The 17,034-nt window shown below is 44.3% G+C and overlaps 1 protein-coding gene across 1 annotated transcript; it reads left to right on the plus strand.

Annotated features, from left to right (window-relative positions):
* The first annotated feature begins 15,972 nt into the window (after positions 1 to 15,972).
* On the plus strand, positions 15,973 to 16,488 carry LOC147488824 (uncharacterized). The gene has a single exon (XM_086574495.1). It carries the CDS (start codon positions 15,973 to 15,975, stop codon positions 16,486 to 16,488), a length of 516 nt encoding a protein of 171 aa, XP_086430621.1.
* Positions 16,489 to 17,034: the final 546 nt, after the last annotated feature.

Here is a 17,034-nt window from a genome sequence, read left to right on the forward strand (position 1 = left end):
TACTGGAGAATAAAAATTGGAAATACAAGAAAATAAGCCTATATCTTCATGATAGGGGATTCATCTTCCACCATTAGGGTAGAGATTTTACCCCATCATAAGTTTAGAACACATAAAAAGATAAGAAGTAGATACCACCATTTCACTTGAAACTTGAATTATTGTATTGATTGTTGATCGAGAACAAGAGAAACTAATACACGCTCAAAACTCTCTCCCTTAAAATAAAAATGAACTAACTAAAGAACTAGCTTGATGTATTTTTCTCTCAAGTCTGGATGTCTTCAATGCCAATTCTCTTATCTATTTATAGCTTTTACAAAGAATATCTTGGTGCATAATATCTTCACATGAAATGGAAACAATCTTTGTGATATGGGAAGAGAATATAAGATAAATAAATTTTGGAAATGGAATATAGAAAAGATATTATCAAGGCATGATGAGGGAAGGAAATATAAATTGGTAATCAAATAAAGGATAAAATGGAATGATATGTGTATGAACCGATATTACAACCTCTAAGATCAAATGTCTTAGTTTTCCTTTTTTGTTTCTCACTCACTCTCTCTCTTTTTGTTTCTTTCCCTCCTCCCTTTTTTCTTTCCTACTGTTCCTTTTTATATCACCACTCCTTCCCTTTCATCCTTTGATTTGCCTCTCATCCTTAGGTCCACCTTTGCACACCTGTCCTCTTAGGGTTCCGCAACCCCGCTTGTGTACCCCCATTCCTTCCCCTTTAAGTTGCCTCTTCTTTGACTATGACCACACTTTTCTCACTGCCTCTATACGGCCTGTCCCCTTTCAGGGTGCTGCGGTCACGATCCGGTGCTTCGTGCCTCTACTTTCTTACACTACTTTGGGTGAGCAGACATGCCACCTCGGTGGTCATAAAATAGGCTGATACAGATGCCCCCTCTAGGCCCTCGGATCCTGGAGGGTCCGCGGGCCGAGACTTGTCAGCTAGCTGCTTATAACGCTGTCCCATCGGAGGTCCTTTATTCAACTTAAAGCGTCAGTTCCTCTGACAACCCTGTGCCCACGTTCGCCTTGATCCCAGAGTCCTTGGACAAGTGTCTCTGGTCACGTGCCTCTCACCGCATGCGTAACTGCCCTTGCCCCTTCGGGTTCTACGCTGACACGCATCTCCTGTCGAGTGGTCTCTCTTTCTGACCGCAATTCCCCTTTTGCCCTCGCCCCTTCGTATCCCGCCTAAAAGATTCCTCTCTTACTCATTCTCTTTTCATATTCCAAAACTTTTCATCTTTATTCTAGTTCATTCTTGATTCCCCCTCCATCTCCTTGCGCACCTAGCACCTCTTCCTTCTCTCCGGTGAAGCCCCTCTTACACTTGGTCTTCATTCCTCCGTTGATCCACCACCAGCAGCTACTTACCACCGATAAGGTTTGTGCCTCTCCCTCACCCCTTCGATTTTAGTGCGTCATTCCCTTTACTTGTATATTTTCTTTTTACTTTTCCACTTAGATATTGCTTCGTTCACCCACTTCATTCATTAGGGGTTGTTCATCAACTAGGTTCTTCTCCTTTGCACACGCTAGTTCTGATCATGTCCGATCCCGATTCAGGTAGCTCATCCACTACCAGATCGGTTAAATCTGCGTCCTCTTCTCCCAGATCTGTCAGCCAGTCTGCCGACTCTGGATCTGCCGGCTCATCCGTCGACCGGTCAGTGTCCCCGGTCCCCGATCCACCTCATTCCACAACATCTCTCTCAACCTCAGGTAGATCTTCCGTGCTTCCACCTCTACCATCCTACTACCGCAGACCTAGCCTTGAAGCTGTCCAAGCTGCCTACGGTATCCTTGGTGATGTAACCTTGGAACATGTGCCCGATATCACCCACTTCCCCCACCTAGTCCCCCCACGACCGGGGTACTTAGTAGCCACAGTGGGGCAAATAGTGGCTGGGCTACGATTTCCCTTGTTTTTACTAGATGTTGAGGTCTGAAATCACTTCAATATACCGCCGTGCCAAGGCATAGGCAATTTCTGGCGAATCATGTATGTCGCGAACCATTACAATAAATCTCATACTCTGCAGATTCATTTGCATGACGTCCGAGCCCCTATTTTATAAAGAAGAGCACCAAACTTGGGAGCATAGGATATCAATCCTTCTGCGTGTGGCCGCAGAAGAAATCATTCGTGCTTTGTGTCACTACTTCCGATAAAGTATAGCATCACTATCCTTTGTATATATCGGGGAACTTCCTTTCCACAGACCTACCCCCCAAACTGTCGTTGAGGCATTTCCATTTCCTTGACCGCGGTGAGTGTGGCTGATTAGTCCATTTTGCCTCCTTGATGATTCTCATATTTACACTTGTTTCCATCTATGTTTCAGGTTGGGCCCCAGACTCGCACTCCCATATATATGCTAGCGTTACTTCCGAGATTTTCACCCAGATTCGCAAACTTGGAAGCAGTCAGTATGACGTGTTACGCATAGATCCTGACAAGGGCAGTCCATTCCTCTTTGACCCCTCACTCAAAAACATAGGCAAGTACCAAGGCCCCTTGTACCTGTTACCTGTTGTCGCCACCGAAGGAGTGAGTACCCAAGCAATCCCCTCCCAAATGCCAAAAACCAAACGTCCAGCTCATTGGTCCTTTGGATAACCACCAAAATCTCTCATTCACAAGCCCTTGCTAGAAAAGCGGCCGCCCCTACCGGCTCACCCTCTACTGTCCCTGAACCCATATAGGGATCCTTCTCTTCCATCACTGATTGGAAAGACGATTTGCTAATCCCCCAACCGCTACCGCTGCCATGGACGTGTCCAAGCTCAAAATCTGGGATAGTGATTATGATGGTGAAAGGCCCACTGATGCCACCGTCAAGAACCCCCCATCGAAAAAAGCCAGGGTCACCCCTCTACCAGCACTGTTATTGAATCTCGACCGGCCTCTCCGTGGCACCAAGCTTTTTCACGCCGCCCCGAGAAAGAAGCTGTTCCCATCGGTCCTCTACCCGCTGGGCCAGTGGAAATCTAGCATCCTCAGTTCAAAGCTAGGGATCAGGATGTCACGACCCGAGACTTTGCGCTGGACAACCCTGCAGTGGTGGCATCCTTGTTCTTTAGCTCTCATCTCCCGAAGGATCAAACTTATGGGGATTCCGGTCCTTCGCCTCCCATCGGGCCGCGATGTACACTGGGCGGGAGAGGGTATGCCTTTCTCCTTTCTTGCTTTCCGGTCTTGCTGTTATTCTTTTTCTTTTTGCTAACGTCGCTCTACTCCCCAGCTCAGCCTCGACGTCGGGTACGTCATCCGGGGTCTCACCAACACCTTGGATGCGCTAGAGTCTATGAAAAAGGAGATCCATGGCCCTGAAGGGTGGCAAGCCAAGTATGCATTGTTGGAGAAGGAGCTAGTGGACGCCCAACACGCCACACTCACAAATTACAAAGACTTTCAGCGCGCCGAGCAGGCTCACAAGGACTACGTGGCTGGCGTCACTTCCAAACTAGAGAGCCAGCGGGAGGCAGACATGGCAGCGGCAAGGTTGATCTGGAGCAGTCACTGAAAGACGCTGCTAACCATTTCAAGACACTGGCCTCAAAGAAGATAGCCAGAGAGCTGCAACAACAACTAGATGCCCTTGCCGCCGCCGGGCGTCTCCTCCCAGCTCTGCCTTCAACTTCTGGCCCTCCCGGTTCCACGGCTTCCCCTTCATCCCCAGTCAAGGAAACCGTTACCCCTCCTGGGGTAATCCCCATCGATGTAGATGACACCTTCGAAGCACTATTAGGAGATTCCATACCAGAAGATGCTGTGGTAGACCCGAAGTGAAATTGGCACGAACCTTGCTATGTCCGTTATCTTGTTTTGTTACATATTTCGAATCTAAATTTTGTAGATACAAGTTTTTGGTTGCCCGTCCAAGCTCTGGATTTTTGGGTAATCCCAGCAGACCGTGGTGGGACTTACTTCCCGTCAAACTCTTTGTTTCTGAGTAAGCATTGACATTAATGTATCCATTCCCTTTTTTGCATTGGGTGGTAATCCATCCATATTTTTCTATCACTACTCACCACACCGGCACTTACACATTCACCAGGCGCTGCCATAAAAGGTTTGGGGGCATTCGGGCGCATTCAGCCTGCCCCCCAAATTGATCGTGGAGATAGGGAGGGCCGCTGAGTATGCCTGCGCAACTCAGAGTGCCCCCATGTTGACCTTGGAGATGTTGATGGCCGTTGAGCACGCCCGGGCCACTCAGCTCGCCCCTAAGTTGATCGTGGAGATGTTGAGGGCCGCTGAGTATGCCCAAGCCACTCAGCTTGCCCCCAAGTTGATCGTGGAGATGTTGAGGGCTGCTGAGCACGCCCGGGCCACTCAGCTTGCCCCCAAGTTGATCGTGGAGATGTTGAGGGCCGCTGAGTATGCCTGGGCCACTCAGCTTGCCCCAAGTTGACCGTGGAGATGTTGAGAGCTGTTGAGTATGCCCGGGCCACTCAGTTTGCCCCCAAGTTAACCGTGGAGATGTTGAGGGCCGTTGAGTATGCCCGGGCCACTCAGCTTGCCTCCTAGTTGATTTAGAGATGTTGAGGGCTGCTGAGTATGCCCGGGCTACTCAACGTGCCCCCAGTTGCCATTTGAACTTGGGACCCATCGTCCGCTACCTTTCACCTAATTCACACATAAAACAAACATACACACACCTCAGATGGAGGAAGTTTGCTATTGCTTTCATTGACATATAAGCTAACTCAAAATATCATTTCAAGGCGTGAATGAAGCAAATACACTTTTCTTTAACTGAAAAAAGACTAATGACAAAGTTACTCATGAAATTCCTTTAACATCTGGAAATTCCTCGGCCTCCTGATGTTCTCCCCTAGGGACGTTTGCAACCTGTAGGTCCCGGATGCGCGTGCCTCCACCACCATATAAGGTCCCTCCCAGTTGGGACCCAACTTTCCGTCTGTCTCCTCTTTGGTGGCCGGGGTCACCCTCCGAAGCACACGATCACTAACCTTGAATTTCTGCAGCTTCACACGCTTGTTATACTGTCTCTGTAGCCTCTGTGGTACTCTTCCAGTTTTATGCATGCGGTGTCTCTCCTTTCCTCTGTGAGGTTCAACTCCACAGCCAATATTTTTTCATTAACTCCCACTTCCACAGCTTTGGTTCTAGTTGTTGATGCCATCATTTCCACTGGGATCACTGCCTCTACCCATAGGCCATCGCGAACGGTGATTCTCCTGTATATGTCCGCGGTGTCGTGTGATACGCCCACAATACATGGTGCAACTCATTTGCCCAGCATCCCTTGCATTCCTCTAGCTTTTTCTTTAGATTATCCATAATCACTTTGTTCGAAGACTCTGTCTGTCTATTCCCTTCTGGATTGTAAGGGGCTGAAAAACCTTGCTTCACTTTGAAGGCTTGGAGGAAGGCTCTCACCTTTCCCCCTGTGAAATAAGTACCATTGTCCGCGATGATGGTGTGCGGTAGTCCGAATCTGCATATTACATTCTCCCACAAGAACTTTCTCACTTGTTCCTCCTTCACTTGCTGTAGAGCCACACCCTCAACTTATTTCGTAAAATAATCCGTCGTGGCTAGCATAAACCTCCTTTTGCCATTGGCCATAGGCAGAGGTCCGACGACATCCAACGCCCACATAGAGAATGGCCATGGGCTAAAGACCTTGTGCAATGGTTCTCGGGCGTACGTGTGTATCAGCGGCGCAAAGGTCTGGCATTTCTTGCACCTCTTGGCATACTCAGTCACATCTTTCTTCATGTGGGCCAGAAGTACCCCTGCGATAGTAGCCAGTGTGCTATCGTCCTTCCCGCCGAGTGGCTTCCACAATCTCCCTCATGAATTTCTCCCAACACCTCTCGTGCCTTCTGTGGTCTCAGGCATTTCAGGAGCGGTCCGCTGACGCTCAGACAATATAACTCCCCATCCAATAGAACATATCTCAGTGACATCTGTTTCATCCTCCTCCTTTAACCCTTGTCCTCTAACTCTATCCCCGATAGGTAACTCTTGATGGGTTCCATCTATCCATGCTTTTGCTCAGTAGTTAGGCACACCCCCCTGTCCTCCGTGGTGCTTGGTTTGCTTATCACCTTGACTTCAATAGATCTACCCTTTGTCCCAGGGAGTACCATGGCAACATATGCCAAGGCGTAGGCGTGTCTATTCTCTCCCCTGCCTAGGTGAGCAAAATTGATTCTCTTGAATTTTCCTGCCTTTCTTCGCAACACCTCTAGATACTTGGCCATCCTACGACACCGCGCCGCGAATCCTCCATTGACTTGACATATTACCAAATTCGAATATGAATACACTATTAGTTCATGCACACCCAAATCCATCCCCGCTATCACTGCCTCATATTCAGACTCGTTGTTTGAAGCCACAAAACCTAATTTCATTGATAACTCTAGGCGAGTATTCTCGGGAGTGACCAGCACCACCCCAATTCCATTTCCAGTATCGGTAGCCGATCCATCAGCGAATACCCTCCAACCATTCCGCATATCCCACGGATCCAAAGGGTCGTGGTTTTGGTCCACTTTCTGTTCCATGACCATCTCTTCCCCTAGGTGGGGTCCTCAGCCGGAAATTCTGCCGGGAATTCCGCCATCGCTTGGGCCTTCTCTACGGTCCTGGTTTGGTACTCAATCTCATAAGAGCTAAGCAGCATGACCCACTTTAACATTCTTCCTGATTTCTCGGCCTTCAATGCCTGCTTGAGTGGCAAGTTGGTCACTACCACCACAGAATGAGCATCAAAGTATGGTTTCAACTTTAGTGCCGAGAAGACCAGGGCTAGGGCATACTTTTCAATCCTACTATACCTTGTTTTGGCGTCCAACATTGTTTTGCTTTGGAAGTACACCGACCTCTCTGCCTTGCCCACCATCCTTATCAACACTGAACTAATCACACACTCTGACACCCCCAGGTATAAGTACAGCTTCTCCCCTTGCCCCGGCCGCGACAGGATTGGGGCCTTGCTCAAATATTCTTTCAACTCCTGGAACGCCCTTTCACATACCTTGGTCCACTGGAATTCAGTCGTCCTTCTCAACAGTAAGTACAAGGATTGGCACTTGTCCGAGGACTTAGATATAAATCTATTAAGCGCCACGACCCTACCCACCAGCCTCTGAACTTCCTTCACATTCTGAGGAGATGGCATTTCCAATAAAGCCTTAATCTGGTCCGGGTTCGCTTCTATGCCGCGGTATGTGACTATATACCCCAGGAACTTTCCGGAGGTTACCCCAAATGTACACTTCTCTGGGTTCAACATCATCTTGTGTCTCCACAGTATAGAGAATGTCTCTTTTAGCCCCTCCAAATGCTCCTATTCAGTCATACTCTTTTCAACCATGTCATTTATATAGATCTCCATCCTCTTTCTGATTTTAGTCTCGAACATCTTCTCCCCCACTCTTTGAAATGTTGCCCCCGCATTCTTTAGACCAAAAGGCATTTTGGTGTAGCAGTAAGTTCCTCCTTGCACTATGAATGCTGTCTTCTCTTGGTCCGGGCCGTACATCACCACTTGATTGTAGCCCATGGAAGCGTCCATAAATGAAAAGAACTTATACTCCGTGGTCCGGTCCACTAACTCATCTATCCATGGCATCGAGTAGCAATCCTTTGGACATTCCTTGTTGACATCTGTGAAATCCATTGATATTCTTACTTTCCCATTCTTTATAGGTATCGCTACCTCATTCGACAGCCATTAAGTGAACTTGCATTCCTGGATGATTCCAGGATATTTCAACTTTTTTACCTCCTCTCAAATTCCCTGTGCATATTGAGACTTCATACCCCTCATTTTCTGCTGGACAGGGTGGACACCTTCCCGCATATGCAATCTGTGGCATGCAAACTCTGGATCCAACCCCGCCAAGTCCTCGATTGTCCATGCAAATATATCGTTATTCTCAGTTAACAAGGCAATCAATTTCCCTTTCCAATCTTCTAACAAACTTGTCCCTACGTTCACAAATTTCTCCTCCTCTGCTACCCCGATGTTCATGACCTCAATCTCGTCCATTGTCTTGCCCCCGATAAGCGGCCTCTTCTCTCCGACTGCAGTCTGTAATTGCTATGCTAGCTTGCCCCCTGTCTCCGGTGCCTCTTTGCAAGGTGCGCGGCCTAGACCCCTCGCTGTCACCTGGTGGATGTTCTGTGCCGCAACCTGATCGCCTCTTATCTGGTACATTCCTCCATTCGTCGGGAAATGGATCACTTGGTAATAGGTAAACGGAACTCCCTTCATCTCATGAATCCATTTTTTTCCCAGGATCGTGTTGTATTGCGAGTTAGTATCCACTACCATGAACCAGGTGAAAGTGGTCATTGGCCCCGGTCACCGGCAGTACTAGTTCCCCTAATGGCTCAGTCATGCTGCCGTTGAACCCGAACAAGTTAGTTTGAGGGGGCTTCATCTGCTCTCTTCCTATGCTCATTTCTTCCATCGCGCTCTGAAATAGAAAATCCATTGAACTCCCACAGTCTATCAGCACCCTTTTCACCCTGTAATTCCCTATCGGTATGGTGATCACCAACGCATCTTCATGAGGCGAGCTCACCGACTCCAGATCTTTTAGAGTGAATTCTATCCTGTCATTTCCTTTGCCACCTCTTGGAACTGGCCGCGGACTGCTCACAACTTCATTTATCTATTGCAAACTGGCTGTCCTCCTCACTTTATCTCGATGGGCGTTCCTTCCCAGCATTTCACCACTGAAAATAATGTTTATCGTGCCCAGGATTCTGGCCGCGGCAGGAACCTTTTTGATAGGCTGAACTTCCTTGACATGCTCCTTTAGCTGTCCTCTCCCAATCATTCTCTCTACTAACCATTGTAAAGCAAAGCACTCATTGGTAGCATGATTCTTGACCTGATGATACGCACAAAATGGCTTTCCTTCTATCTCCGTAGGCGAGCTCCACGGTTCTTCGTAATGCCACTGTCCCTTGATCAGGGGCAGGATTTTGTCCAACGGCTTGTTCAGTGGAGTTAAGTCTATCTTGCAATAAGGTTTTCTCTCCCTATACTCCCTTCGTGCTTGGTCTCTGCCCCTCTCCGCTCTTTGTGTCTCCCCTCTGTAGGTTCCTCCGTCTAGTGCTGTGGCCCTGTCTCTATCTCTCCTATCCTCCATGGCCACGGCGTGCACTGACTTGTCGGTTTCTTGTGTTCCTTACTATTTCTCTACAAAATGTCCTCGTATCTGATGTATCTCTCTACCTTCAAGTACAAAGCATGCAAGGTGGTAACTTCAATCTTAGACACTGATTCATGCACCCTGGTTCCCTGCTTCAACCTATGCTGGAATGCTATAACCGCGGTGCGTTCATCCAAATTCTCCACCCTCATCGTCTCTTCCTTAAATATGCACAAGAAGTCTTTGAGTGTCTTGGAGGACTTCTGCTTGACATTAAAAAGATTCGCTCGTCTACTACCATCTTCTTCTGATGGATGAAGTGATTCACAAAAGCTTGTTCCAACTCCTCGAACCTTTGTATACTCTGTGATGCCAACCGATAATACTATTCGGATGCTCCCCCTTTCAGACTGGCAAGAAACATTATGCAATGGAGGCCATCATACTTCGCCTCTTGCCATAGCGGCATCTGCTGCCTGAAATGATGCAAATGGTCCGCCGGATCTTCTTTTCCGTAGTACCTTTCAAACCGTGGCTGTGTGAACCTCTTGGGTACCTCAAAATTTCAGACTGAGTTAGCAAGTGGATTCTGATTTAGGCTGTTCACCACCTTCTTGGCTATGCCGTGTTTCTCCTTTTCCACCGCACGGTTAGCCTCTCTGTCTCTTTCGATCATCACCTGCACCATTTCCATGGTAATGCCTCCTGTATGGTTCGCCCCGGCTTCTTGATGAAGTTCCTCGCTTTGAACTTCCACTTCACTACCCGCAAGTACTGCTGTTTTTGCTCCCCCCTGAGTGTCTTCTCTTTCTCTCCTCAACTTATCATTCTTTTCTCTAAGTCTACCTACCTCCTCCTAAAGCAACCTAGTCACCTCAGCCACCGAATCTTCAACCTCCTCTTCCCCCACCTCTATGTTTTCCACACTCGTCGTTTCGTTCTAAACGGCCTCCTCCCTCCTTGGCCTTCCTCTACCTCGTCCTCTACCTCTTCCTCTCTTAGCTGGAGCCATGTTTTGAAACTTTCCCTTCATCCCAAATCGTGGAACTACCTCGTCCCCACAAACGGCGCCAAATGTATGAACCGATATTATAACCTCTAAAATCAAATGTCTTAGTTTTCCTTTTTTATTTCTCACTCACTCTCTCTCTATCTTTTTCTTTCTTTGCCTCCTCCCTTTTTTCTTTCCTATTGTTCCTTTTTATATCACCACTCCTTCCCTTTCATTCTTTGATCTGCCTCCCATCCTTAGGTCCACCTTTGCACACCTGTCCTCGTAGGGTTCTGCAGCCCCACTTCTGTACCCCCCATTCCTTCCCTTTAAGTTGCCTCTTCTTTGACTCTGACCGCACTTTCCTCACCTGCCTCTGTACGGCCTGTCCCCTTTCAGGGTGCCGCGGTCACGATCCGGTGCTTCACACCTTTACTTTCTTACTCTACTTCAGGCCAGCAGACATGCCACCTCGGTGGTCATAAAATAAGTTGATACAATATGGTTTTGAATTAGGAATGGAGTGATTGGCAAGAATATGGAAATATGGGGGAATATATATGGTGGCAAAATATAAGGTATTAAGGAATGATTTGATATGATAAAACCAAGGGAAAAAATGATTAATGGAAATGGGGATATTTAATGGGGTGAAAATGGTAAGGATATATAGTGGTAGTTGTGATTATCCTTTCTTGATTTCCATCCATAATTATCAATTTTCAAACATTTCCTTCCATTCTTGATAGTAGACTTTATTCCATGAGATCTCACTCATTGATTCTTTAAATGATCCTTTTTAGCTCATGGGCTCGGGCTTTGACCAACATCTTTATTTCCTACAAAAAAAATAATATTAAACCAAACTAATAAAACATATTTTACATGAGACTTTTCCAAAGACATGCACATATATGCAAATAAACCTTTATGACAAAAAAATGTGCATAATGCCATGGAATAAAGCAAATGTATGGTTTTACGTTAAAAATACGCAATTAAGCATAAATGATATTATAAAGTGCCTATAAAACTATATATAAAAAATACAATTTTAGGCACTTATCACTTGCACCAATAGCTAAACCAAAAACAAAGGAACTCAAATATCAAGTCTATGTACTTAACAATTCAAAGTAACGAACATTTGCATATCACCGTCTACTTCAACAACTTTGTGTTAGTGACTTAAAATATGCGATATGTCTTTGGGTCAAATTAAATATATCAAGGTTCCACGAAAATCAAAGAATTAGATTACTAACCAGAAAAAATATATGCTAATCAATAAACTAAAATCTTAAAATAAAAAGACTCATACTACTTACTCGTGATACACTCCTGTTGTCAGTAAATCCCCAGCAAGAAGCCTCCCTTTTCCTCTTTGAGAAAAACACCCTTTTTTCTTATTATTATTTTTTTAATTTTCGTCTCTCTAAAACTCTTCTCTGTTTAAACTCTCCGTGTGTAAACTCGTATATTTGTTTCCCCCCTTTTTTTTTGAAAACCCCCGAAAATAGGGAATGGGGTTTATCCTCTTTACCATATCTCTTCCTAATCTTTATCATTTTTATTTTATCTATTATTATTATTATTTATTATACTAATAAATATATAAAAAAAAAATGGTGTGTTATATCAAGTGTCCCTAAAATCACGTCGTCTCTATGTGTTTTACATAGTTTCCTCCTGTCTACCACAATCGCTCCCCTCAATCGAACCGAATATGCACATCTGCATGCCTCACTCACATAATGGACCACACCAGCGTAGTTACCCTAAACGGGATGTCGCATACAAGGTAACCCCCATACGGACGCCAAAACTATGTAAGTCTTTATTAGGCATAAAAATATCGCGCGTCACGTTCTAAATTGGTGATCGACGAGATAATTAAAGCCATCATTTGGCTCCAAGGGCTCCAAGTTCCCTTAAATTCACATTCTCATAAAAACATCTTTCATATTTATCACAAGAGTTGTGGTAGGTAGGAGCTAGGATTTTCGTTACGTAATTTATTCAAATATCATTCATTTGTATCTCATAACTATTTTACTCTATCACGTGCATGCCAAATAAATTATTGCACTAAGCCACAATATTTAGAAATATCTTTATGCATCTCATAACAACTTTAATTCTTTCATGTGCCAAATAAATCGTTGCACTAAGCCACAAGATTTAGAAACATTATTATATCAATATATCTCATAACAATTTTCATTATTTCACGTGCTAAATAAATAACTACACTAAACCATAAATCCTTTCGAAATATTAAAATCTCCACAACCGCTGCAATAACTTTTAGTAGCATCTCAAAAATATATCTAATCATTTATTTAATTATATCATTATCAAACAACAATATAACAGAGAATAATATTTAGTACATAAATTCCAACTTACAATGAAATACCATAATCACTCCATAAAATATTGCACAATAATTTTATAGCATTTCAACAATGTCATAATATTACACCAAAAATATATGTACATTTTTATTCATGGCTAAATAATTTCTAATCCATTCCAAACACCTTTTTAAACACCAAATACATGTCTTTACACTTAATATATTTCCCATTATAATGTTTCTACACATATCACATGTTAACAAAATAAATATTATTTTCCATACGAAAACAACACCTAATACATATATTGTAATAAATCCAAAAATCTATCATTTATTCATTTCATCGTTAAAACAAATCGGCTAACTACTACGTACACATTTTTCTTATTTTATCCTCTATTTTATATTATACAACGGTAGTAAGGACTATCGACTATTAATTAACTTCATGTAATTAAATATAAAATGGGATTGATCTCCACCTTTTCATAATAACTACAACTATACACAAACTAATATTTAGCATTCCACGTACCAATATAAAATTAAATCGTGCATCTTTGTTTCTCAATTTAATTAAATTGACAATCAACAACCAAATAAATAAATAAATAACTAATTAGTGAGGCCTACTTACTAATACAATTTAATCATTTATTTTTATCTATTTTACGTTATTCAATGTTAATAAATACTTCGTAATATTAAATTTGATTCATGTAAATAAAATGTGAACCCTTATAATTAAAACAAGCATTTCGAGACTATTAATCATACACTAATATTTAACATTTCAAGATATGAAACATATATTTCTTTGTTTTCTAAATTAATTGCATGTAATATATAGGAATCAACAACCAAATAATTGAAATGACTAATTAGTGAGATCTACTCACCTTTTTGTTGTTGCTATCGAAAGAATAATTACATAAAAGAATCCACGCCGCGTAAAATCCATATCACCAAGTAATAGAAATACTCCATTTCTTTATTTTCTCTTTTTCCTTATTCCTTATTCCTTTTAATCTTCTTTTGATTTCTTTTTCTTTTTTATATATATTTTTTCTTTTTGTTTTGTTTTAAGCGAAACCATGTTCTTATTTAGATACAAAGAAATAAACTAAGATAATTCCATAATTTTAAATTATCTACACATTAGTTTCCTTAACAACTAAAAACTTTCCATTACAATGAAATTCTCTACCATATTATCTGACCTTAATATCTCTATTCATAAATATAGAATATTATTATCTATTAAAAGTACTCTATTTATTATATACCTTATATTAACATCTCTTTTGAAAACTTTTCAAATAGTAAAAATCTCTACAAAAACTTAAAATTCAAAACATTAAATGCCTTTAATACAAATTTCAAAAATATTCTCTTGTTTTCCCTCCTTTCTCTTTTTATAATAAAAGTCAAACCAAATTTTCTAGCATATTGACCATGCATTAAAGATCTAATCCAAAAATACTAAATATTGTAAAATAATAATGTACAAAAAAAAATAGGGGCTTTTCTCGTCTCGAGATTCATTCGGAAGTAAGGCAAGCTATATGTAGCGGTAGGATCTGTGACTAACAAGGTCAAAGGTCAGTGGGCCGATGCAAGCCGCAGTAATTGGAGTCGGGGAGTAGCGGATAATCAGAAATAGCGAGCCCGAAGTAATACAAGCGGTAGAGTTGGGTGTACAGTATCGTGCCATGGAGTGAAAAGGTGTATGGAAACCCTACGCGTGGCAGACCGGGAGACGTGAGATGGCGGGACAGGTGGACGGTTGTGAGGAAAGGGGAGGGGGTATAAAAAAAATAGTGTTGAGGGACAGAAGAGGAGGACGAGATATCAGTAGGGGTAACTTACTCTCATACATTTGGCGTCGGGGGGAAAAAGAGATCTGAACAGTAGTAGGTATGACATTAAAAGCAAAGAGAGGCGTAGGACTATCGAGGAAGGTACCGGTCATGAAGGAAGCGGCTGAATTGGTAGGGGATGATGGGGGAGAGCAGGGAGTGGAAGAGACAACAACATCGTCATCGGAAGAAATGAGACAGTTAAGAGAGGAAGTGGCGAGGTTGAGGGAAGAGAATGAGGAGTTGCGAAGGGAGAGGGAGACCATAGAGGAATCATAAAGGGGGGTGTCAGAGACGGTGAGAGAAGAAGAAGGGAGACCCAATGCATGGGAGAATGGTGTGCTGGGACTCACTAGGGAGCAGGTGAAGGAGATGATCGCCAATGATTTGAAAGTAAGCTGGGAGCAAGCGAAAGGCACAGGTGGAACGGCAAACCAAGGAGTGGCGGGATTGAACCGCAACCCTTTGGTGGAAGCAATTTGGAAGGCGGAGGTCCCTAAGCGGTTCAACCAGCCTAGATTTGAGAGGTATGATGGGACAGGAGATCCGGCGGACCACATCCACCACTTTTGGCAACAGATGTCGTTGTGGCAGGAACCCAAGTACGACGGACTGCGGTGTATGATGTTCCCAATGAGCTTGAAAGGGGGAGCCTCAGACTGGTATTATAGGCTGCCTTCGAAGAGTATAAACAACTTCCTTGAGTTAGGACAAGCTTTCGTGGACCACTTCATACATCAGAAAAGGCGAGTGGTGGACATAGCGGCCCTATTCAATGTGAGGCAGAGGACTGCAGAGTCAGTGAGAGAATTCTTGTACAGATTCAAGGTAGAAACGCTAAAGGTGGAGAACTTGGACAAAAGGACCGCGGTGATTGCCTTTGAGAGGAGGCTGCGACCGGGAACCAGGGTACACGAATCCGTGGCTAAGAATGAGATCGCGACACTGCAAGACTTATATCCAAGGGTGGAAAAATATATAAGGTATGAGGATACACTGCAGAAAGAGACGAGGAGGTCGGGGAAGGCTGTGTTGGCTTTGGATCGAAACGATGACCGCGGAAGATACGAGTCATCAGACAGGGGAAGTAGAGGACGTCGTGGTGACGCGTCATGGCTGGAAAGGGGGAGGGTTGAAGCTCGAAGGGAAAATAGGGAACCGAAGCCATATCGAGAAATGGAGCCGACACCAATAGACCGACCGTTGAGTGAATTGCTGCCGCTGATTTGAGATTTGCTGGGTTATGAAGGTCTGCGAAGCAAGCCAAACGAAATACCGGGTAAGCCGTACTGTGCCTATCATCGGGTACAGAACCATGAGACGAATGAATGCGACGCTCTCAAATGGTTGGTCCAAAGGATGATAGGGAGGGGGCTACTGAAAGAGTTTACCAAAGGGAAAGGGAAAGAGGACCAGCCGCCGAATCAAGGGAGAAAACTAGGTACCATAAATGTCATATTCAGCAGGGAAATCTTGAGTCACAAGGCTTACCGAGATAGGATAGGAGGACAGCTAGCATACAACAAGTTAATGAAGAGACAAGTTATTCGCGGCCCTCCCCATGGCCCGCGACTGGAAAAGGAAGCCTAATGTTTACAAAGGCGGACTTGAAGAAGGTTGACTCCCCACATGAGGACGCATTGGTGATCACAGTGGCTATGGGAAATTACATGGTGAAAAGGGTATTGATCGATTATGGCAGTGTAGTGGACTTGTTGTTCGTGGGGACGATGGAGGAAATGAAGATAGACCGGAGACAGTTGAGGCCTTTGTGGACCAATTTGTATGGGTTCAATGGGAGTATGACTGAACCACTAGGGGAGCTCTTACTGCCCGTGACCATTGGGCCAGTGACAGTGTTCTCGTGGCTCAAGATGGTAGTCGCAAATTCGCAGTACAATGCCATCCTTGGGAGGCGATGGATCCACGAGATGAAGGCGGTTCCATCCACATATTATCAGGTGATTAGATTTCCCATACCAACAGGGATGCATGATGTGCACGGTGATCAGGTGATAGCTAGGAACAGTCATCAGGGAACGGTGAAGAGGTTGATCCAAGGAGATGAAGGAGAGGCCTCGAAACCGAGAAAGAGACAGGCGTAGCAATTACAGTGTGCCTCTGTGGAAGAGGAGGCTGAGATGCTGGCTGTACCGAAAACACTGGACAAGATTGAGACCGTAAACGTGGGAACGGGGGAGGAGGAGAAGTTCACATCGGTGGGATCTAATTTGCTTGGATGATTGAGGAGATCACGGGGTTGGATCCAGAGTTTGCATGTCACCAATTACACATGAGGGAAGATGCCAAACCAATGAGACAGAGAATGCGCGGTGTGAAGAGGTTGCAAAGTTAAAGGGAACATGCATAATTTGGGAAGTGGAGTTCACAGACTGGTTGTCCAACATAGTCGTGGTACCTAAGAAGAATGGAAAGGTGAGTATGTGTGTGGACTTCATGGACATCAACTCGGAGTGCCCTAAGGACAGTTATCCAATGCCGTGGGTGGATGAGCTTGTGGATCGGACAATGGGGTTCGAGATTTTCTCTTTTATGGATGCCTCCATGGGATATAACCAGGTCGCGATGTATGAACCGGATCAGGAGAGGACATCGTTCATAGTGGAAGGAGGTACGTATTGCTACACAAG

Source organism: Coptis chinensis, chromosome 7, assembly GCF_015680905.1.
Source record: "Coptis chinensis isolate HL-2020 chromosome 7, ASM1568090v1, whole genome shotgun sequence".
Lineage (NCBI taxonomy): Eukaryota > Viridiplantae > Streptophyta > Magnoliopsida > Ranunculales > Ranunculaceae > Coptis > Coptis chinensis.